Source organism: Manis javanica, chromosome 12, assembly GCF_040802235.1.
Source record: "Manis javanica isolate MJ-LG chromosome 12, MJ_LKY, whole genome shotgun sequence".
Taxonomy (NCBI): domain Eukaryota; kingdom Metazoa; phylum Chordata; class Mammalia; order Pholidota; family Manidae; genus Manis; species Manis javanica.
The window spans coordinates 97,893,717-97,918,829 of NC_133167.1; the positions used below are offsets into that span (position 1 = coordinate 97,893,717).

The 25,113-nt window shown below is 38.8% G+C and overlaps 1 protein-coding gene across 1 annotated transcript in view; it reads left to right on the forward strand.

The window, feature by feature from the left end:
* The window catches only part of LOC140845313 (uncharacterized), a 218,784-nt gene that overhangs the window by 42,069 nt on the left and 151,602 nt on the right, over nt 1-25,113 (forward strand). The window contains exons 2-3 of the mRNA XM_073219292.1: nt 12,116-12,333; nt 12,671-13,276. Coding sequence (XP_073075393.1) covers nt 12,116-12,333; nt 12,671-13,276 — 824 coding nt within the window. The remainder of the gene's footprint in view (nt 1-12,115; nt 12,334-12,670; nt 13,277-25,113) is intronic.

Here is a 25,113-nt window from a genome sequence, read left to right on the forward strand (position 1 = left end):
ACAGAATTGTTGCATAAGGAAATAGACTCTGAGATTTCTGACTTAGTGTGGGCTGCCTTTCTTGAGTTTTCCCAGGTAAGTATCACCTTGGCAGGTTTAGGGTTTGGTCCTCAAGCTGTAGGTTCAGAAATCATTTTGTCAACAAATCATCCTCAGGAGTGGGCTCATAGAAGCCAAGCTCTCACGACTACTTTTAAAATCACAATTTTTCCAAAGTGAACTACAACTGTCACATTGACCAGAAAGCTCATTTGAACATCACCATGTAGACAGACCTGCCTTAGAAACCTAATAATTTCTAGATGATCACTTGGCAAAGATGAGGTTAAGAAAGTTACTAAGTCTGGTATTTTCATCTCTGCAATGGAGATGGTCTTGCTAATGCAACTATTATACTAAAGTCCTTCAGCGAAGGTTCTCTGTTTGACACTGTTTCCAGTGTTTGCATCTCTGACTTCTCTTTTGCTGTTTCTCATCTATTTTTACTACTTTTACCATTTACTAAGTAGTAAGTTACTATTTACTATTACTATTTACTAAAAAATACTATTTTTATTATCACCACATTTAATATTTAAGTCTTTTAATGTGACTTATCAGATTATTGTTTCTTTTTGCTGACCTGAAATTCATTCTGTCTCCTTAAGGTGAGGTGATCTAGCTTGGTTTTGATTCTTTGTGTTTTGTTTTCACAATTTAATTCTTGAAGAGATATTTTAAAAGTTCCTAAAAAGTTTATTTTTATTTGGACATAATTATTGGTTGTACACTGTGTTGGCTTGATAAATTTATATTTTGCAATATGATTGCCATTGTAGTAGCAGCTAACACCTTTATTTTGATCATATAATTATCATTTCTTTCTGTGGTGGGAACAATTAAGATTTAATCTCTTGACAACTTTGAAGTTTATAATACAGTATTGTTGTCTATAGTCAAAATGTTATACATTAGCTCCAGGGCTTATTTATCTATTGTTGCAAGTTTGAACCCTCAATTAACATCTCCCCAATTCCCTCACCCACTAGCTCCTGGTAACTACTATTCTACTCTGTTTTTATTAATTCAGCTGTGTAAGATATGTAAGTGATATAATATTCTTGGAGAGTGATTTTAATTTTCTTGTTTCCAAGTGCCTGGGAGAACATTTTATTATTTTACTGGTAACATTTATTATTTGACCTTCATGAAAACCCTGTTAAGCAGACAGAAGAGATGAGTATCACCCCCAAAGATAAAGAAACTGAGGCTTAAAGTGTTAGGAAATTTGTCTGAGTTCACACAGAGTAACTGCATAAACCAGCATTCAAACTGACATTCTTACCGCAGGGCCCAACTGATGGAAGACCAGTTCTTTATACAAACTGGACACCAGCCACGTGCTGGGATTATGCAGGTGCTTAATATGTATTTATTAAAAAATGAATAAGACTTCCTTTGTGAAAATAAAGTGAAAAAATTATTAGTGCTATGAGGAACATCAGTTGTGAAAGACTACGATACAGTCTTTTTGTTCCTCACTGGAAACTCTGTCAAGCTACTAAACTAATTTCAGTTTTATGATTTGGAAAATGAGCATCATAATTCTTCTTGATGTGAATTAGTCAGGGTGTGAGTGGACCATGAAGATTCAAGACAGGTTATTGGAACGGTCATGAGTCATAGTCAAAGGGATGAGAGTTTAGGAAGATAAAAAGAGATAAAAAGCAGGGGAATTAGGATCACATCCAAGGCTTTTGAGGCCACAGCGTTGTAATGGAGGTCAGCACCCTGGATAGATCTCTGATCTATAGCAGTTGTGATTATGAAAACTTTCTTTCAGATTATCATCTTTTGTTTAGATTTAGGCTTTTCTGGGTGACTTCTCCCCCAGATAGAATTCTTTGGCATTGAAAATTTATGACTTCGGAGGAAGATGATATCAATGAGATGCTCAGTTACAAATATCAGAAATCAACCTTGGCTAATTTAAGCAGAAACTTATTAGAAGTAATATTCATTAGAAGCATAGTTAGAAGAATCATTCACAAGTCTGGAGACGCATACTCAGAAAATGGAACCAAACGGAACTAGGCAGCTGAGAAAACAGCTGTTAGCACTGCTGCCAATGGACAGTTGCTGCTCTAATGCTGCAGTGATCTCCACTGTCACATGGCTTTACTGAATCTCTACCGTCCTCAGAGCTTTGCATCACTCTGATTGGTCAAGCCTACGTCACGTTCCTCTGCCCTAGTTTCGTGAGAGCAAAGAGGTAGATATCTGCTCTCTCTTTGGCTTCTGTAATGGCAAGTGTTCCAAATAGGAAATGTAGGGCACTGTATTTTATTTGGCTTTATTTTATTATTTTATTAATTTAACTTTTATTTTATTACTTTGTTTCATTTTGATTAATCTTTTCTCTGAATTCAGGTGTCTTTTCACTTTCTGAACTGGGTCAGCTTTTGGACTGGCTTTATCCTTTGTCTCTCTCTCTCTTCCCACCTACCACCAGGCCATAAAAGTTGTAGCTGGAGTCCATTGAGTCTGGCAAATGACCAATGGTCACAACTTGTTTTTAGTGCTTCACTTACATTTCCAGGCTTCTAGCTTGACTTAGACTTATAATTTTTAGGATTTCTTGCTAGCTCATCAGTGCATTTAAAAAATATTTTAAAATATCATATCTACTATTTTCCCTTATTTTCAGTGTACCTATCTAGTACACCTATAATCATCCATGCAGACAGAGGTGCTAAGACTAATTCTTTGCAATTATCCTGCTAAAGAGAATAAAAGCATGCACATGGAGACAGTGAAGAAAATGATTCTTGGAGGTGAGAAGAGGAGGAGGGAATAAATTTAAATAAACATGCTGAGATAATGAAGCAACAGGCCAAGGGCTATTAATCAACTCTCAGCAGACAGAGCCAAATACAAACATCATGACATATTTCATTGGATTATATATTGTGAACCTGGTATTTCTTCAGTTTAAGCACTTCCTTATAGAATAATATCCCAAGCAACACACAGACTGGTGAAATAAAAGAGCCAGACAGTAAAAATCTGGTTTGATAACAACCAAATCAAACCAATAGTATGCACTGGAGTTTAGTGCTACTTATGGGACCAGCTTCTCGCTGAATTCTGAGCATATATTTGGGCTGTGCACATTGAGAAAACCCCCACAGATAGATCTACATGCTAAGAATCATGCTGAAGTGAAGATGAGAGTCCTGACATTAACTTTCCTTAATGACATCTAGAAGATCAATGGTAAGAAATTGTTTCTATTCCTATAAATGATAGGATTGCATTTGTTTACTTCTCAGTAAGTTAAAAAGGTCTAGTTAATGGAGTGTATTGATGAAGAAAAACATAATTCAGCATGTAGTCAAATTGTTTGAGGCTGCCATTATGGTTTGGGCGGCACCCTTGACTCAACTCCCATCTCTCTAATTTTCCTCTTCGATTTGTTAGTGGTGTAGGCATGCTCTCCTATGAAAGCCTGAACTAGCCATGCAAACTAAACTCCCCATTCCTCTATTTCTCTTATACTGTATTTTAGAATCTTGTTGTAAGACTATTAAAAATATTTATAATGCTTTTAGGTATTGTGTATAACATTCATGGTAATTGATACAGCACATTGATACGAATGGAGGATTGATTTGAATTGTATGATCAGCTTGAGCAGTATGGAAAATATAGTGTTAAACTCTACTGTTAAAACTGCTAAAGGTCAAATAAATACCTTTTCCCCTGTAATACATGCAATAATGTTTCATTTAACCAGCAATAAGGGAACTAGGTATTTCATATAAATGACTTTTTCAGGTAATTGAACATTACCCCTTAAAGAACTTTAACATCTAAAAATTTAAACTTGTTTGAATGGAAAGCATTAAAAAGTGCATTGCCCACCTCCTGAATTTAGAAATAAAAGCACAGAAACATGTAGAGAATAATTAAATCCATGTTTCCATCACACATATTTCTCTTCTTTATAAATAGAGGAAATTGAGTGAACTTAATATTTATAAAATGATCTTGTATTGTTATTATAAACATTATTATAACACCATGCTGTGTGGTGAAATATGCTCAGAAATTTGTGGAGTGTGTGGATGGTTCAAAATTTTATTTACGTGCTTGTAGGAAATTTGGCAAACATAGAGAAGGAAACAGAAATAACTACATCCTCACTAGACAGAACTAATCATTGTAACATTTTGGCATTATTACCACTTCATAAGTTAATATGTTACTATCCATACACTTTTCTAATCTTTTCTTAACTTTTAAATACATTGCAAATGGTTTCTCATAGTCTTAAATATTCTTACTTTCTAGTGGTTACATGATATTCCATTGTATAACGGCATCATTATTTTCTTAGTCTCCCACTGGTGGACACTGATATTTTCCCAATATTTATCTATTGCAAACAATGCTACATGAATACCATTGTACATAAATTTTGGTGGACATTTTAACTAACATATTCAGCAAGACTTCATGGAACACTAACAATGTGTTGGGCAATAATCTAAGTGCCTAGAATACAGAAATAAATAATCCTTGCCCCCACAGAATTTGTAAACTAGTAACTGGAGATTGACAAAGCTGTAATCCACAGTAGCTACTTCTGGATGACAGTGACATGTTTTACGGAGCAGTAGTTTACAAACTTTTTGTTCTCAGGAATCCTTTACAGACTTAAGAATTACTGGGGACCCCTGAGCATTTGTTTTTGTGGCTTATATCTATCTATATTTGCTGTATTAGAAATTAAACTGAGAAACTTATATTTATTAGCTCATTAAAAAATGTGCCAAAAACATTTTAAATAACTTATTTTTATGAAAATAACTTTTACAAAAACCAAAAAAGTTAGTGAGAAAAGTGAAATTGTTCCGCATTTTGGCAAAAACTTTAATGTGTGATTAATAGACGGTAGTTGGATATCTGTTTTTGTATTCAGTCTGTTGTGGTAAGTGGTTTTGGTTGACATACAGGAGAAAATTTGGTCTCATATAGACATTTAGTTAGAAAAAGGAGTAGTATTTTAATAACCTTTACACATAATTGTGGACATTCTTCTTTGATAATTCACTGAAACTTGACTACTGGCAGTTTCTTAAAAGTATATTGCAATGTGGAATCTGAAACACTATCAATAAACTTTTCATGGTGTTACATTAAAATTCATATTTTGAACTTGGAATGGATCAACTATACATGCATGATTTTGCAACATTGTGCATTGGTCATTTTGAAAACACTGGTTTATGATTTATGCAGATCTTCCAAATATTGATCCACTTTAAAATATAATGCTCCAAAATCACATTTGTATCTATCATCACCAATCTCATTAGAAAGTCTCAAAATATTGGGAAGCTTTCAAGCTGGAAATTTATCATTGGCAATAAACACTTCCTTTGAAGTGATAGACTTACTTTGTTCAATTTTTGTGAAAATGTCCATCATATAATATTCAGTCTAAAAATCCATTTATCTGTTTACTTGGCATTTTATCTATCATTCTTTCAACTGAAAAACTATGTTCCCTTGGAAAAACTACTTAGTTCTGCTCACAACTAAAACATTGACATGTTGATTTTTTTTATAAGGCACTAGTTAGTTCTGCTCACAACTAAAACATTCACATGGTGATTTTTTTTATAAGGCACTATCTTAATCCGGTGTGCCACAGAAGTGCTGTGTGTATATTTCTCACTTGATCACACAGAATATTAAAATAACCTGTATCCAAGGACTGACTTTGGTAAAATTGATAATGTATGTTGCTTCTTTAAGGAGATCCCTAGGGTCTAAAGGAAAACTTTCTTATTATGAGAAGGTGCTTGGAGGTGAAGCATTCAGTGACTGCTAGTGGACTTTCCTGCCTCTTTCCTGACCTGTGCCAATGTACTAGCAGTTTACCTGCCATTGCTCTGGCACCATCAGCCTAAATGTCAAAACACAGTAGAAGAGGAAAATTTGTCTTAGTACTATTATGAATCTAGTTTTGACTTTACTTACCCTGTAAGAGTCTCGGGGACCTCCCTGGGTGGGTGATCCCACATTGAAGGCTGCTCTCTTGGAAAGCAGCCACAGAGTACCTCTGTTTCCCAGGAAAGGGCTTTTATTGAAGCTCAAGAGAAACAATGACTTAAGCATTTGATCTAATGTTTGTAACTGTAACATTAAAAAGAGTTTTTGACAATTATCTCTGTTGTAGTTAAAAAACTGAAAGATGCAACAATGAATATTTAAAAGGAAAACATAATATAATATAATGACATAATTGAGTTCTAACTGTGTTCCAGGTACCATTGACAAACTTTACAAACACTTCACTTAATACACACAGCAACCTTAATAAGCAGGTACTATTCTTGTTCCCATCTCATAATAATGAATTTAAGTAGTAGTAATGGGATTAAAAAATTTGCCCAAGTTTCTCACAACTTGTAAGTGGCAAAGCCAAGTGTTCAGTTCTGTTGGTTTTACCTCAAAGACCCACAACATTAATCAGTACCTAAAGTAGCTAATAAAATACTTTCTACCCTATTTACCCAGATGAAAATTTGGTGTTCTTCCAGGCATTCAATTTAGTTCATCATGGACTTCTCCAACTGTAATCATTCAAGTGTTTCCTCTTCCACTTGAACTGATGTGAATTTCTCAGTTTAAGGCTTTCCTGGTTTCAATTATTACATATACCACTGTTTTCCATAATTTCTATTATGCTTATCCCTCCCTTATTCACACTTACTATAAGATCCTTTGGGTCAAGCATAACATCTTACTCACTTTTCATAGTATATATGCCAAACTAACCACTGAAGCAATAGTCTCCCCACCACTAACACTGTGAACTTAAACTCAGCTGTGTGGCAGATTGCAAAGTGTCACAATCCCTTTGCAGTTCCTGTCGTTAAGAAGTACAGCACAGTTTGCTCTCCCTTAGCTATGGTATGATCTTTTGTTTGCTTTGGACCACAGAATTCAGCAGAAGTAATTTTGTGCAAATTTCAAGCGTGGACCTTCAGAGTCTTTGCATACTTCTGCTTATTCTCTTGGAAACCTGCCCAGCCATCATGTGAATAAGCCCCAGCTAGCCTTCTAGAGGATGAGAGGCCATGTGGAACAGAGATTGGCCATCCCAGTTGAGCCATCCTAGACCAGCCAGACCCCTTCCAACCAAGCAGACTGCAGATATAAGTGATCAGCCCAGATCATTTTCTATGCCTGGCCCAGTTTAACAGAGCTACCCTGATGAAGGCACAGGTCAGGAAAGAGGCCAAAGTTGTTCTCTAAACCCTGTATTAGTCAGGACTCTTCAGAGAAACAAAACCATTAAGATGCATCTATATAATATGTGTATATATATTTATATGAGACATACATATGAAAGAGAGGGAGAGGAACGGAGAGAAATAGATTTATTTTCAGAAATTGGCTTACTTGATTTTGGGGGCTGGCAAATCTGAAATCTGCAGAGCAGGCTGATGGGTTGGAGACCCAGAGAAGAGTTGATACTGCAGCTCAAGTCCAAAGATGGTCTGAAGCCAGATTTTCCTCTTCCTCAGACCAGTCTTTTTTCTGCCTTGAGCTGAGGCCCACCTACTTTGTGGAGAGTAATCTGCTTTACTCAATGTCTACTGACTTTCATGTTAACGTTAATCTCATGTGAAAATACTTTCATAGCAACTGTTAGACTGGTGTTTGGCCTAATATCAGGAGTCATGACCTAGCCAAGATGACACAGAAACCATCAGAGCTACCAGGTTTAGAATGGTTTGTGAGGAAACAATAAAATATCCCATCTACTTTACAACCATCACCACTGTCTCTGTTGACTTCTCAACTCTGCAGACTCAGCAGTCTGAATAAATATTTGGCAAAGAGTTGCTAAACTGACTAAACCCCAAAAGGGAAAATCATTTTTTTCTCCATGAAATTTTAAGATTTTAAGTATGCATTGATATAGTGAATAGTTAAAAATGTTGGAATAGTTTTCTACAAATAAATTTCTCTTTGTTCCTGCGGTTGGATGATATATATATTCAAGAGTGAATCAAAGCAAATAGTTGTTTTTCCTGAAATGTAGGTTTCTTTAGGTGTTCTAGTGTGCATCTAGCAAATGTTAATTGACTTCCTTACCTATTACATGCTAGACCCTGTGCTAGCCATTCCCTCTCAGCCTTAACCTCTGCTCTCCTGGTACTAAACTAAAGCAGAGCATCTTTTCCCCATAGGAGTCCTTTTTATTTTTCTTAAAGCCCTTTGCTGGTTTTTTTTTTTTAATGTTCTGTCTCCATTCTGTGTGTTTAAATACTTCCATTAGAGTGATATGCATTGGCTATTCTCATGGAAGAAATTACTGTTTCTTCCCCCACTGCAAAACACAGTGTAGTATTGAATTGGCCCAGCACGGTCCTTCTTGCCAACTCTTTGTTTCTCCATTTCGTTCACAGATCTCTTGAGGCAAAGATTACAAGCAGTGAATTGTTTGTGTTTCTGCCTTTGGCAGCAAAACGGGTTTAAGAACACTCCAACAGGAGTATTTCCCATGCCCTGAAATAAAAGAACAACTAGAGGAAAGTGCTCCTCACTTGAGATCGGCAAAACTTTCCAGCTACAGCTAAATCTTGGCTTTTGACTCTTCTTCAGGTCTGAAACAGGGGAATCCTCCTTCCCCCTAGTAAATTCCTCATTTGACTGTAAACATTCTAAATGCCTTCTACTATCTCTGAGTACAACGTTTGTGTTAGAAAGTGGATATAATCCTAGTAAGTACCATTTTTAGGGGCCTTAATGTGTGGTTATATTGGTTAAATGCTTTGCAAATATTATCTATGTTAGCTCCTATGACAATCACCTAAGTCAGGTACTAGATTAAAGACACTAAAGCCAAGAGATTTACTTTAATAAAGCAATTTATCTGAGGATACTCAGCTAGCAAGTGACAGACTGGGCATGAACACCTGGGTCTATGTGACACCAAAGCCCACGGGTCAATCACACTAGACAGCCCTACAAGGTAAATAAATCAAAGAACCGTTTGTAGGGTGATGAGGCAGTTTTAGCTCAGTGGTTAGAAGTTCCCAGACCAAGCCTTTTGTGGATCAAGTCTTTCTGTCTTATTAGCTATTATTTAATTGCTGTATGTCACAGTTTCTTTCTCTTTAAAATGAGGGTACTAATATTGTCTTCTTTCTAAAGTTGCTTAGAGATTAAATGAGTTAATATTTGTAAAGTGGTAATACCACTGGCACAAACTAAATTCTCACTAAATACTATCTATTCTTATAAAAATGTATACACCTGTTTCAATGGGTTGTCAAGTTTTGGGTATCCTGTGCAGCTAAATCAATAATCTTACATTTAGTTGCTAACGACTTTTAAATTAAAGTTGTTTCTATGTGATGCTGAAGGACAAAAAATGTCAATTTGGAAACAAGTCAATTGCCAATTCAGTGAAAATATTAGACTCATTTTTTGGTGTTCTGAGGAACTCTTTTTGCAACAGAACTTTTTAAAAGTCTTTCGTTCAGCTGCACAATTATGTTGAAGGCAAACTTCAATTTAAGAAGCAAAAGAAAGGAAAACCGGAGAAATTGACTCTTTCAGTGTGGTCCATGTCATGCCCTCTGAAGGTAATGCAGGTCTTGGAGCAGAATGTGGAGCAGTCAAAACGACAGGAGTCATAGATGGTCTTTTCCCAGAGAGCTGGGTGTATGTGCGTCTCAGGCAAACCATCAATTATTCTGTATTTCAGGTTTTACTGTTGCAATTTGTGAATTTAGGTTCCTTACTTAACTGATGCCTGCTTAACTCTGAAACCACTGGTCTCAGAGCACTTGTTTGTTCAGCACCTCGTAAGTGGTTTTGATATACAGTATAGAAACATGGTGCCAGTTGGGGCTTTCATCTTTTTTAGAATGTTATATATAATTACAAGTGTTTTGCATCATTAAATGTATACACTTTCAAAAGGTTGTTACAGTTTTAACAACTTTTCTTAATACTCTAGACAATTGGGAAAATATAGAGAGGCACACAGAATAAAATAAAAATCGTATGTAATTCCACCATAATAATAGTATGGCATATTTAGCTCCAGTACAATGTTGTTTTAAAGTGTTTGCATGGCCTGGTGATGTCAGAAGATGTAGGAAAAAATGACAATTTGATTATTCATGTCTGCCCCAAGAATGGGGTTATGTGGTACTTATTACAATTTACTTTATCCTACCTTTAAAAAATATTTTAATATGAGCTGAAATAAAGCATTTATTAACCTGAAAGAATCCCTCTGAGAGTTGTAAATCAAAACAAGGCTGTATTATTAAACAATGTAAATAATAATAATGTAAATATGAGTTGCAATATGCTTACAAATCATGATTGTTTACTCTTGCTTAGGCAGTTTCCTGTTTGGGGTGGGACTTCCAGAGTTGGTGATTTTATGGACTGATAATCCTGTGACAAAGAAGAGGCAAGAGGCTGGAAGACCTACCTGGGAATTTAGGTGCCCTGGGCACCATGTCACAGCCATTGGGGAGAAGTCTAACCACCTGTGTAGTATAACCCAACCTTTTCTATAAAAGAAGACAAGATGTTCTTCCCACCATCAGAACCAGCTGTCCATGTAGAAATAGCAAAAGTCATCTGTCATCTGAAGCCATACCTGCCCTGATGCCTGACTCTGCTCTTGGGCTAAATAAATGAGCATAATTGGGTTTAAGGTCAGATTTATGAAAAATAGTTCACTTCTTGTCTTTTCCCTACAGGCTAAAACTCTCCTGGGACTCCTTGGAGAAGCGTAATAACTAAGATTTAGAATATGGCAAGATGGGATCAAATTCCCCCTTTGAGGTAGTCTGTGATGAAGCTGATGATACCGTCTGGCAGGTACAAGTTCTGCCTGCTTTCCCAGAGCAAGCCAAGGCCTTCTTGCCCACAATCATAACATACCAGCCTATCCACTATGTTTCTAGGACGTTTTAGGAGTTCAGGGCCACTGTGCTGTGTTCTTTGCAGTACACTTGATGTCCATAATTTGGGATTCTGAGACACTCTCATAGGCAAATAAATTATGGTATCAAATTAATGGCCTGTATCTGAGCAGAATGAGCTGTAAGGTCAGGACAACAGGTGTGGGCTATCATTGCATTCAATGGGTCATGCTCCCTTAACACAGTGCCTCAGCGTTGGAACATAAATTTCTGAATACTGGACATGATAAAAGACAACTTACAGTTTTTTGTTTGTTGAAGGATAGGAGAAGTAGACCATTAACACATTTTCTCTGCAAATGCCTTATTTCTTCCAATCATCCTGACACATGGGAGGAATGAAGGAAGGAAGGGCAGTAGGGACAGTCAGCAAAAGAGATCATTGTTTTCTGTCCCGGTCAACAGCTCCACTTGTGGGTCTTCAGCTTGCTTTTCTATTCCACTAGGTGAACTATACAGAGACCTAGAAACTGCTCGGTAGGAAGTTCAAAGCAAAGAATATTAACTCTGTGAGGCACCTAAGATCATACGTGGTTTAACACCCAGTTGACAACAAAGAGGCAAGTCCTGACTTGCTGGTGACCTCAGAAGAAGCCCATGACCAGGCTGAAGAGCTGCGTCTGCTGACTTGCAGACCACTGGGCTTTCCATTACGTTGTCCTGCCTTTCTGAGATTCGGAGCAGGAATGGATTTATTCTTCAGTTTAGCTATGTATTTTTCAGCTCTGTGCCTCCTACTTGGTTCTTCCTTATATTTTCTCTTTGTTGAAGTTCTGAGTTTATCCATTTCTTTTCCCGAGATCAGTGAGCATCTTTACGACCATTACTTTGAACTCTTTATCAGGGAAATTACTTATCTCTGTTCCAGTAAGGTTTTTTTTTTCTGAAGTTTTATCTTGTTCTTCCATTTGGAACATACTCTTCTATTTCTTCATTTTGCTTGACCCTCTCTGTTGGTTTCTATGCATTAGATGAAGCAGCCGTCTCTTCCAGCGTAGGAGTGGCCTCCCGTAGGAGATGAAGTTTTTTCTTCAACCCTGAGCCAGTTCTTGGTTGTCTCTCATATCCTTTATGATTGTCCAAGCAACCTGTTCTATTTTCAGTAACTCCCAGCAGTTGGGAGTGTGCCAAGAGCAGTCAGTGTCCCAGGGGAGGATTGCAGTCAGCACCTAGGTGCCCGCTGAATGGACGCCAGGCCCTCTCGCAGCAGCTTTTAAAATCATGCAAACACTTAACAATCCTGTGGGGCCGTTTCAGTCAGACAGGTTGGCCACCACAGCCAGGAGGTCTGGAGGTGCCCCTGGGTGGCGGCCACAAAAATGTGGGTGAGGAGCGTAGGAGCCCCTTTCTGGAGACGCCGGGAGGCAGGGCCTGGCTGAGGAAGGGCGCCTTCTTGGCGTCTCCACCTGTGCCAGCCTGAAGCCTATCCCTCGGGCGGAAGCCCTAGGATGGGCAAATAGGCTTCTGCACAGAGAGGCCCGGAGGTGGGCTTCAGTCCGCCGGCTGCACGGCGCCCCGGGGCGCTGGCCTGCCACACACTGCCCCTCACTGACTGTCACAGGCCCGTGGAACCCAGGAGCGAACCGCCCTGGCTCCAGAGCCGGGCGACCAAGGAATTTAGTTTATTACCCAGAAATAGGTAATATTTTTTTTTGCAGCAGCCGCACGTACTCGGGCCCCGGGAGAGAAAAATCGAAGTTGAAGCGGGTGGGCGGCTGGGGCGCAGCAAAGTGGCATCGAGTGCAGGCAAAAGGAAAAGCAGGAAAGGAAAGAGGGTGCTCCCCGGCCCGCAGGCCTTTCGATGTGACACCTGCCCCTCAGGCCGAGCTGCACGATGGGCAAGTGGGCCGCGTTCACGCGAGAGCGCGGCTTCCCGGGCCCCGCTGCGTCCGCGCCGAGCTCCGTGCGGCGAGTCCCAGCGCGCCAGGCGCTCCGCAGACGGTCTGAGCCCCGGGGACGCAGCCTGTGGGGTTGAAGGGCCGGAAGTGCGGCCCGGGTCTCGGGTGCAGGTCCTGGAAGCCGGCCGCCCGGTGAGGTGTGAGCCTCTTGCTCCTCAGGGCGTCGCTCCGGGCTGGAGAGCCCCGCGGACAGGGTCGCTGGTGACGGCGCGACTGCGGCCCAGCCTCTGCGCCCCGCCGCGGCGCGGCCTCCTCTCCAGCGCTGGGTGCCCACCGGAGGCTCACACAGTTCGTAAAGCGTTTCTTTTTATCCCAGAGGAAGTTGCCGCGCAGGAAGCGGCTCACGCGGTGCCTCCGAGGGAGGAGGTGAGTCAGAACCCGTGTCACCACCTTGAACCGAACCTCCGGGTGGTGGGAATGGATTCCTAACCAACAGGAGCTGTGATTTTGTATTCACAGTCGATTCATAGACCCTGAAGCTTAGAAAAAAACTCCGCTGAGTTTTTCTCCCGAGATAATCAGGGAAAATAGTTACATTTGAAAGTTCAAAGGTTGCAAAAGTATTTATGGAGCTATCAGGAGAATCGTTTCATAATGAGTTAAAGGAACCTAGGATGTTTTGGTGTCAGTCTCTAACCTTTTGAGACTGATTTTATAGGAAATATATTTTATCGCTTATGGAGCCATTTTCAGAGGAAGAAGCATGGAGGGGAGGGTAAATTTAGTCCCTGTTTTGCTAGCTTTTATTTACTATTGCCATTGTGCACAAACTTGTATTCATGGACATTCACATATACACTGTTGTGCAGAACAGATTTTGTATTTCCTTGAAAATTTATTCTATAGAGCAAATTAAAACAATACTGGCTTTCTGAAGGGCTTTGTAAATCAACCCTTTTGCCTTCTATGGAGTAATACTGTGCTATTAGAGAAATCTGTGAGCCACTGGGATCCTTATTTGCCTTATTAACCCTCCCCCCTCCCCTGCACTTTATTCCTTACGTCTGTCAGAGAATAATGTCCAAAAAAGAACCTTTATAGTGAAGCCAACTTCCTGAGCTTTGCTGCTCTGGCAAATCACATCTGGATAGAGAAGAAACCGGCGACAAGATGTCTCTCCCTCGATTCACGCAATGAACTGATTCATTGGTGGGGAGGGGTGGTGGCAGCAATAGTAGGGTAGAGGGACATATATCTCAAATGTCAACAAGAAAAGGAGAGTGAGAAGAAAAAGGAAAGGAAAAACAGCTACTAATCCGAATAGTTTGCTTTCTGGGAAAAGTTAGCAGCTGTCATAAAAGCAGTACATTTTATGGTCCTGTCTGCACACTTGGGGGCCTGCCATTCCTGGTGTTCACCTAGATTTGCACACCCATGGTTCAGTTGAGCTATGTGAGTTTGACATTCCCAGGAAACATGGAAAAGATTCCCACCCTTCCTGGTGAAAAAGTTTTGGTATTTAGATTCATAAGGTAAAGAGACAATAATTTTTAAAAAGGATGCCTATTTAATGTGCTGATTGGAGAACTGAAAGGCTGAGCTGTCTAGGAAAGACTCAAAGGCAGAATTACAGAAGGTGCTGAGTGTTAGCTCGGTAGTCTCCTGGTAGGTACTTTTCATTCATTTTGCTCTAGCACGTGGTGTATTCTTTCTTTGTTAAGAATTTGGTCCAAAAAAACATGGGGAACGATGATTAGGACCAGTGACAATTCACATATGTGGAATTTTGAGGACTTTTGCAGGTTTTATAGGTTTGGTGCAGTTCCACAGCAAACTATCAAATTATTATTGCAGCCCAGAAGGTTGTAAAAGTGCAAACACAAGTATCTGAATTATGGGGCCTAGCAAAGCGTGCAAGCAGCAGTCATCATGTATACCGCCACCTTTTAGCATTCCAATGGCTCATTTGGGTAAATATTTTTACCAGCTTTTTGCCATAATAATTCCTTGAAATAGACAGATAATTTTATTTTCATAGTTGGTGATTGTATATGGGCCAAGGATACGAAAGAGGATGAGATCTCTACTTTTAAGATGAAGAAGTTGATATATTCTATTAGTTTTACCTCATCAGTATTTTTTGGTCTTTGTTTTGTTTTTGAACTTAGGATCTATTATATTTTGATATCAGCAGTTAGAAAACATCAGTTCCGACCATGTGTCTATATGTTCTTGTTCTATGCCTTTTGAGGTTCTTTTAGTTTTCATATTAAAGTTTATAAATGTCATATCTTTATTAGTAGGTGACCAACTTCACATAATACAATGCTCTCTTACCTTAAAATGCTTAAAATCCTATTTTGCCTGAAGTAATACTGCCAAACCTGCTTTGCTTCCCTTTTGTCTAGGTTTGATTAGTTAAAATGTACCCAGTCCTCAATTCATTCCCTTCTACTTCAGCTTTCCGTGTGTTTCTAGCAATCAACATCTTGCTGTTGTGTAGTTGTTGGATTTTGCTTTAATTCAGCTTAAGATGCTGCCAACATGGATAGAGGAAGTTAGGTCATTTAACGTCCAATGCCAATTCATTTTAAGCTGTTTAAACTCTTGATTCTCTGTTGTCTTTCTTCTTCAGTGCTTTGGGATAGAGACCTGGGAGCAGTGCTAAGAGATTTAAGAATGAAGCCAGGATATCTCTGAGCTCCACGTAGAACTTTAATGTGATTAGAAACTGGCCAGGCCCTTCCTTGTTTTGTCTGTAAGATTATCACACACACACACTTCATGTTCTTGAATTTTCGTTCTCACTTCACACCTTCACATCTCACCTGCTCTCACATAGTTAACATTTTCTGGTTTCATAGCATTTAAAACAGTGTTTCAGAATGAAGGATCCCTGTGTAGCCTGCTGAGTAATGTTAAGTGACTTGGGGAGATCAATGCCTTGAGATCCCAGATTCAGAGAGAAGTTGAGAGCGATTTGGGAGCTGGTGCCTGGGTAAATGTCATGTGTATCTAGGTTTGTCGTATTGACAGTAGAGGGGTAGATGCACTAATGTGCTAGAGAAAGATGAACAATTTATTTTCTCCTTCTCTTATATAAGCAGGAAGAGATATTTTATAATTATCTATTCCATGGGTTAAAAAGTCCTATTTCTGGGTAATAAACTAAATTCCGTACATTTTAGGTTATACATTTAAAAAATAATATTCTTAAATCTCAGGGGGTTCATTTGTGCTGCTGAGAATAATTACACCAACAATAGTGGCTACTATTTACTAAGTTTCCTTAATGTGCCACTCATAACCACTTACTTAGGATGTGTCCTCACTAACTCTCATAATCTAGGATGGGTATTACTTTTGGTTATTAGATGAAGAAACTGAGGCTCATGGCTAATGAGCATCAGCGCATATATTTGGCCCAGTGTGTGACTCTGAAGTTCTCAGTCTTTGTTGTTTGAGGAGGCTTCCAACCGGGTCGCTCTCTGTCATGCACTTATTAGGGCATATGGCACGGGGTAGGGAATATGCCATGTTGAGGATGTCAGAAACTTACAAAGCCAGAGAGGAGAAAGGGCAAAAGTCTCCCACTCTCCCATTTTTGTCATGGAGAAAATACTGGGGCTGAGGTGCTTTGCTGACGAGTAGCATGGATTTGAGTTCTAGTGGGGGCACTCTACCTTCTAATAGGATGAGCCTGGGGGCAAACTTGAGATTGGAATAATCAGACTCTTGGAGCATGAAGCAGTGTGGATGTGGGTGTAGATATTTGTGAGCGTTGCCTGAGGACAAAAAAATTGCACCTGGAGATCTTGGGACCTATGAGATATTACTGTGCGGATAGAAGGGTGAAGCCATTGGTCTTGTGGGATGCTGACTTTGATATAGCCCCTCCTTCTAGGAAGAAGGCTGCAAGGAGTAGTCTCAGCAGCTGTTGTTGAGGTGAGTCAGAGGGAGCATCTGGGGCTACTTTGGGACAACTTGCTTAGTGTTCTACACTGTCTACAGTACTGCACTGTTTTCATGTTGTCTGGTAAGTTTTATTTTTTAATATCTCAGCAGGAAAATGTGCTTTTGTGAAAGAAATGACCAACCGGTAGAAAGCACTCCATTTGTAATAAAATTTTTGCCAGGTTAGAGTCAATAGCCTCCAAGGAAGGGCTGTTCAGAAGAGAACGGGACAAAATGCAAAAGTCCAGCATAATCTACTGCCCTCGAGGGAGAGAACCAAATGATTCAATATGGGTTTTCCATCTTCAATTTAAATGAGCTGATGTCAGGATCAAACCACAGAATATGTGGAACGCAGTACGCTCCCTGATTCAAGGTTCCTTAGCTCACGGTTGCTTTTGCTCCCACGATGCCGTCCCTAAGGAGCTTAGTTCACACAGACTTGGACGTCTTCCTAACAATATTGTGAGGCGAGAGGAAGAGATTGATGTTCTAAAGAAATGTCACTGAATTTGGATCACAGAGATCAGCAAGTAGCACCACAGACTGAGTTTTAGTTGTTTGTTTCCAATGGGATCTTATATTATATTAATTATATTAATGGTATGTTATTCAGATTAGTGTGACTATCTGTGGGGTGGGGAGAAGGGATGAGTTTTTTCAATATTCTAGGTGTTTTCAAGATTTGCTATAGACGATGGACAGTGACTGTAATGGGGTATGTGGGGGGAACTTGATAATAGGTGGAGTCTAGTAACCATGATGTTGTTCAAGTAATTGTACATTTACAAAAAAAAAAAGATTTGCTCTAGAATGAGTGCCTCCATGACTCTCCCTCTTTTATGGAAGGGGTTCAGTTTCAAGTTTTAGCTCTAGTGATTTCCAAACAAGGCAAAACTTGTACTTAGCTAAGGGGTAAATTTCTGTGGGTCAAGAAGCTACCTTTTGGGGTGGAACTTGGGGAAGGAAATGTTATCTTGCAGTTCCTAGATATGAAACCAAGCTAATTTTTGTTCTAAATGAACAACTACTTTTATTGCTTTTTTGCAGTGAAGTAGATTGGATATAATATATATAATGATATATATATAGTAGATTGGATATAAGTAGATTGGAGCAGAGAGACAGAGAAGAATGGTAGGTAAACCCATCATATTTACTGACAAGTGGTCCTAGCCAGCCTCATTCTGGCAAGTTTATTAATTTATTCTCTTTTTAATCTCTTAATCTATTTTAAGGAAATTCTTGAACATGTATTTTGAAACATCTGGTAGATTTCCAGGTACGTAGGGGATGTTCAAAAGCACATATTTTTCATCGGAGCTCCAGTGTCTTGGGAAAAGATGAATGATCTTCATACGGGAAGATCCTTGTGACCTTTACTCAATGATATGAGTGAAGGTCCTCTGCTCTTTGCCATTTGTTAGGGAAGTAGGAAAGAAAAATCAGGCTCGCTTTATGTGAAAAGAAAGCATTTCCAACTTATTTCATTTTACTGTCTGTGAAGATCATTCTGATATGTATTCTGATATGTACTTAAACACTGACACCTTTCTGTTAGCTTTTATAAATGACTAAAGACTGAATGAGGGCTTCAGCTGCCCCAGGGTAGATTACTGAGCAAATCTGAAAATTAGTCTTCTGGTCTCATCTTCTGTTAGTAAAACCAAATGCTTGTGAAGAAGTTTAATCCATTAATGCTCTCTCTAATGGTGTTTGACATGGATTATTTTTTAGAATAGTTTTATATTTTACATGTACAGGAACATTGTGAGCTTAGAGTACAATGGGTTCATGTATATGCCACACCATGTCCCCCATCATTAACACCGTACCTTATTACATTACCTTATTGTGGTGCATTTATTATAGTTAATGAACCAATATTGATACATTCTTATTACCTAAAGCCCATATTTTATTTAGATTTACTTAGTTCTCACTGAATGTCATTTTTCTGTTCCAGGGTCTCATCTAGGTTGCCACATTACATCTAGTTGCCAAGTCCCCTTAGGCTTCTCTTGGCTGTGAGAGTTTGTCAGGGATTTTTGTTTTTTTGGATACTCATCGGGTGTACTGTAGGTTTTCAATTTCCTGAAATTTTTCTATTGTTTTTCCTATGAATAACAATAAGGGGTTCTGGGTTCTGGGGAGGAGACCCTCAGAAGTAAAGCATCCTTGTCATCCACATCACGTCAAGAGGATATAATATCCACATGATTTATCACTGTTGATGTTAAGCTTGATCATTTGAGTAAGGTAGCATTTTTCAGGAAAACCTCATCTTTTCTTTTCCTTTCCATAGTGTACTCTTTGGAAGGAAGTCACTTTGCACAGTCCACACTCAAGAAGTATGAAGTTATGATACACCTCTTTGAGGGCAGAGTATCTACATAAGTTATTTGGAATTCTTCTGCATAGGGGATTTATCGCTTGGCCCCCATTTAATTATTTATTTATATCAGCATAGATGCAAAACATGTAGTCTCAACATCTCATAATCCACATGGGTAGAATCTTTGTACATTGTTTGCTCAAAGAACTAAACTGATTATATTCTCTACTAAATATCAGTTTAGGTCGTGTTGCTGCCTCCAAGCAGGCACAGAAATGGTGGTTCTAAACCTGGTAGAAGAACCTTGACTTTTATACATACAAAGATTTGTTTCCCACTGACAAGCAAATTTATACCGATAAGGCAGTTTTATCTTCTTAGTTTATATTCATTAATTAAATATTTACTGAGCACTTGCAATGAGCTAAGTATTAGGTGGTTGGGGTAGGTCAATGAACAAAATAGACAGATTTCTCTGCCTTCAAGCTTGTTTCTAACCCAGAGAGGCAGGTACTAAACAATAAACCTACTAAGGTAGGTTGTATAGAATGTTAGAAGGTGTTAAGAAATATGGAGAAAAGAAATAGAGCAGGGTAATGGGGAATGGAGAATGCTACACTGCATGATGTGTGTGTGTATGTGTATGTGTAAGGAGAGGTTTTAGTTTTAAGTAGGGTGGTCAGGGAAGGCCTCATTAAGATGAGACTTGAGCAAAGACTTGAAGAAGATGAGGGAATAAACAAGGGGTATTTTGAAGAGGAGCTTTGTAGATAGAAAGAGCAGGTAGAGCAAAGATTGCCATGTAGGCACTTGCCCTTTGAATTCCTGGGCAAGCAAGGAGGCCAGTGCGGCTGCACCAGTGAGTGAATGGGGGAGTTTAGGAGAAGACAGTAGGCAAGTATGGGGCCAGACTGTGGATGACCTCAGGCCATCCTGAGGATGCTGGCTTTTATGCTGAGTGAAGTGGAAAGCCATTCAGGGTGTTGAGCAGAGGAGTGACATGATAAGACCTACGTTCTAAAAGGATACTTCTGATGGTTGTGTCCAGAACAGACTACAGAGGTCAGTGGTAGAGCAGTGAGACATGTTGGAGGCCGGTGCTGTATCTGCCGAAAGATGATGGCGATTTCAACCAGGTTGTAGTTCTGGAGTTGGTGAAAAAAATCAAATTTTGGAGGTTGGGTCAACAGAATTTTCTGACAGATTGGATGATGTAGACTGTGAGAGAAAGAAGAGAATTAAGGATGATAACTAAGGTTTTTGGCCTGAGTCATGCACTAATAGAAATTCTCTGTGCACAGAAAAAAAAAAAGAAAAGAAAATGTAACAACAGATGTTAACTCATAATAACGACCCTTGCTTTCGTATTGTAATTTCATACTGTCGTTTGAAAATGCCAACAAAATAACTCTTTTGGTCTGAGAAAAACAGCTTTCTATAAAATCTGATGGTGTTCTAGTAGAAGGCTTCACTTTGTGCATCCCCTCAGCTTGCTTCTAGCAAGATGCATAGCCAGGGAGATGACTCTGACTTACACAGCTTGTTCTGATTAGTCTGGAGATTGAGGATAAATGCTGGGAGTACTAAGATTAGTCCTTTGTTCTGCTCAGCTTGAGGAAAAACCTCAAATACTACTGGTGCCCACAATGATGAAAATAGTCATTATAAATTGAATCTCTGGCCATCTAAGGCATAAATATGCACAAGATACTTATAACACAATCCTAATATCTATTCTTACTGTTCCAGAGCTTACCCTGGTTCAGAAACTCTAGCAGGAACTCCATTATCTTTTAAAATCCTCACAGAACCTTGCAAGCTGTTACCCTTTTCTAACAGATGAAAGATCTGATGTCCAGAAAGGTCAGTCAACATGCCTAAGTTCAGATAGATGCGGAGTGGGTCTGGCTCCCTTGACTCCAGACCAGTCTGTCTTCAAAGCCAATGTTCTTTTTGATTTTGCTGCTGCCTAACTTCAGGGATGTAGATGAATGATGTATTTGTAGCATGTTATTTTAACAAACATTGATTCAGTGCCTCCAGCATGTCAGGAACTGGGTTAGTTCGATGTTGGCAGATAAGAAGATTGATTGGTTTAGTTGGTTAAATGATTATTGAATGCCTATGATATGCCCAGAAGGGTATAGGGCTATAGGAAGATAAAGATGAATGGTCCTTGCCTTTGAGGAGAAACAACTGCTTCTTGGATGTCCTGGACAGTGGTGTTTAAAATATTGTAAGAAGTAGCAGAAACCTAAATGGGGAGGCTTCTGTTGGGGATGGTTACCCTGTTTCATTCGTTAAATTTGTTAATAAAAGTAAGTTTGTACTTCTTCGAATTGGAAAGTCTGCACATATTTCAAGAATCATTTGAGGTAGGCTTATCATTTTTAAAAAAATATATTCTCATTCAAATTCTTGTTTTTCTTCCAAACTTACTATTAGATATGTAATGAATAGAGTATTGAAATCACTTGAAGGTCTGAATGTACCATTTCACAACACAATTATCTACTTCAGAACTCAAGTGTCATCTCTTCAGAGATCTTTCTTCCCCTGCTGTCTAAATTAGGCCCACTCCCAACCACTCTACATCACTTTACATGGATACATTTTTACATAGCTTTATCACTATCAGATATTATTATCTAGACATCCATTTGTTTATTGCTTATCTCCCACCACTAGAATATAGTTGCATGGGAAGTTTTTATAATGATAATTAGCTTTACTTAAGTAAATTAGAAAAATAGATTATAGAACTAGAATTTGTCAAATGTTTTGAATCTGAATCATTTATAAGACTATATAAAAACTATAGGAAAATAAGAGTACATCAAATTGCTCTTGTTTGAGTCAAAGTATTTTCTCAATTCTGAACTTGCTGTTACTTCAGTTTTTACTTTTTAGCAAGGTAGTGCTTTGTTTTGACAAAGTGGTTGATCACACAGTATAACATTTAAGTGGAGAGTCAATGATCATCACCAGAATTAAATAATTTTCAATCAACATGACTTTATCATAAGATTTTTTTTCTATATTAAACTGTTTCGTGTTAAAAAGTATTTGTATTCATAGATGATCTAAATTGTTGGAACTAAATATAACATTTACATGAAAACCATTGTTGATTTAAACATAATATATTTGCAAGCATATGTCCTTTAAGCTCATTGAATATTTGCCACAAATAAAAATGAACAGAATAGTTAGGAATAGAGGAGACAGATATAAAGATCTAGAGAAAGAGGATTTCAGATAGAGGAAAAGGTAAGAACCGAAGTTTTGAGGGTGGTAAAGGACAGAGCACATGGGAGATATTCACAGGCCAAAGGAGATAAAAGTGGAGAGGTGAGCAGGAACCCGATCAGACAGGGCCTTTTGGGATATAGTAAGGAGTCTGAACTCTATCCAAGGTGAATGGGAAGCTACTGGAGGGCATATGCAAGGAATAACGTAATTTGATTAACCCCTTAAAAAGATCACTGTGGCCCCTTTGTGGGTGAGGGATTATAAGATAAATTATTAATTAATTTTTAAAACAGGACAATAAGTGAAGATGTCACTAAAACAGTTGAGGCAACAGATCATGAGTAGAACTAAGATGGTGTAATTTGCATTAGAAAGAAGAGGGTAGATTCAGTTGGTGGACTGATTGTGGGGAATGAGGAGGAAAGGATGGGACATTAGATTTTTGGCCTCTACGATTGGGTAGGTATTACCATTTACTTGGATTGAAAGTCAGGAGTCTTGTTTTGTATGTGTTAAGTTTCAGACATTTAAGTAGAGATATTGAGAAGATAGAATACTATTCTAAATCTCAGTACTAGAAAATACAAATTTGGGAGTAACTGGCATACAGATAGTATTTAATTGCTGGATCTGAATTAACTTAACCAGAAGAGAAGATACATAGAGAAGGGAAGAAAGCCCAGGGCAAAAGTCTGGTTTAGTATTCTAGTAGAGGAAGAGAGGCCATCTAAGAAGACAGAAGAACAGCCAGAGAAATAGAGGGAAAACCAAGAGAATATGATGTCATGGAAGCCAATAAAGGGAAATGTTTCAGTAAGAATTACCTGTTAAATCTTGCTGGAAAGTAGAGTAAAACACAGAAAGAAAAGTAATCACTGTATTTGGAGGCATAAAGGTAATTGGTGGAGTTGATAAAAGGCATGGAAGAGATGGGGATGGACACCTGACTAGAATGGGTGGAAGAGAGAATGTGATGTGAGGGAGCAGAAATGAGGGAGAGGGCCAGAGAGAGGCATTGGGTCATGGGAGGGTTTCTAAATGAGGGTGTCTTGGTTTGTATGTTGATGAAAATCACCAAGTGTAGAGAAAATGATGATATGCCGGTGAGATGGGGAAAGCTACTGAAGCAAAGTCTCAGAGCTGGTGAGAGATGATAGCGTCCAGAGTGCAAGTGGAGGGAGGTGTTACCTTAAGACAGCAATAGGGACACCTTGATCCTGTTACAAGAACAGGACTGTTTATAAAGGCAAAGCTGCTGGTAGATTGTAGTTGGTGGTGGGAATATGAGAGAGTTTCTGTTGCATTGCTTCTTTTCCACAGCTGAGAAGGAAGAGGAGAAAAGAAGAGGTGTGAAATACTTGGATGCTGGGATATTGTTTACAAGGAAAATGAAGCAGAATAGCTGGAGAGCAATAAATATGTGTTTAGATTCGCAGCCATGAATTTAAAGTGTGAACTGTCACTACAGCTTCGTGATTTTCTTCAGTTACTTAGTGAATAGTTGGGTTTAACCAGTTGGTTTGTTGTACGAGTATAATGAAACAAAAATTTGTGGTTATAATTTATGTAACTGAATAATGATTACATTGATGGGCCCTGGATTCTAAAGTGGGAAAGAGCAAAGTAAGAACAGGAGGGGATGATTGATATTGAAACCATTTTAAAGTCAGTGGATTTGTGGTTTACAGTGTTGGAAAGTTGTTGGAGTAGGTATCCTAGAATAAGTGTGCTGGGAAGATAAAAAGAACTAGTAGGAAAGTGAGATGTTAACATTAATATATTGGGGCTAGTGCATTATTTGTTATATGACCAGGTCTAAGGCATGATCATAGGAGTGGGCCTTCTGGTGAGACAGAGGAAACGAAAGTGAGGAGGCTAAGGATTCTACAGTTAACTGCTGGGTGGACTATCATATGGGAAGCTCAAGTCATTGAAGATGGTATTGAGAGCAGGACAGAGGAAAAGACAGAGCCAGGTGCTAAATTCCTTGGTGAAAGAAGGGAAGAACAATGGAGGTCTGAAGATCATTATAGTGAATAGCAGGTGATATAGTCAGATGGCATATGCTTCAAAGGAGCTGGGCTTTTGAAGGAGAAAGACAGAGAAACAATTTGGACACATCAATGGGAGCAAGGAGGGTACCTACGCCACTTGTTGGCCATTACTTATTTGGTATGTGGGAAGAAAAGAAACTGTTTCCTATTGTGATGGAGCCTGGGCAAGTAGTCTTCACCAGTGGCAAGGAGATGACTAAGACTAAAATGTATTTTGAAAATGTGGAAAAGGTCATACAATTAAGTTGAGTTTTTTCATGAATTCTTCACTACTTAAAGGATTAGTCAACAAAGTTTAGTAATGAATCCACAGACATTTGAATGAAAAAAAAAGACTGAAAAGTACTGCATAATATTCCTCATGCTTTTGAGTCACATGACAGGTGCCATATATTGTGTCATCTTCTGCTTCTATTTGGGAGAATAGCATTTTAGCATTTCCTTAATATTGGGGTGGATCCTGGTGTCTTCATCCTGTTGCAAGTATGCAGAGTGAACAGGCCATATGACAACACAGTTTTCTTTCCTGGCAGAGGCCAAATTTTTAAAACAAAATTTTGGATTCCCTTCACTCAACTTTTGGCTGAGCAGATCAGCCTTTCCATCATTTTGATAGTTCAATGAATCCTGGGTCAAAATTTCTATACACTGTAGCAGTTTAACAGTCT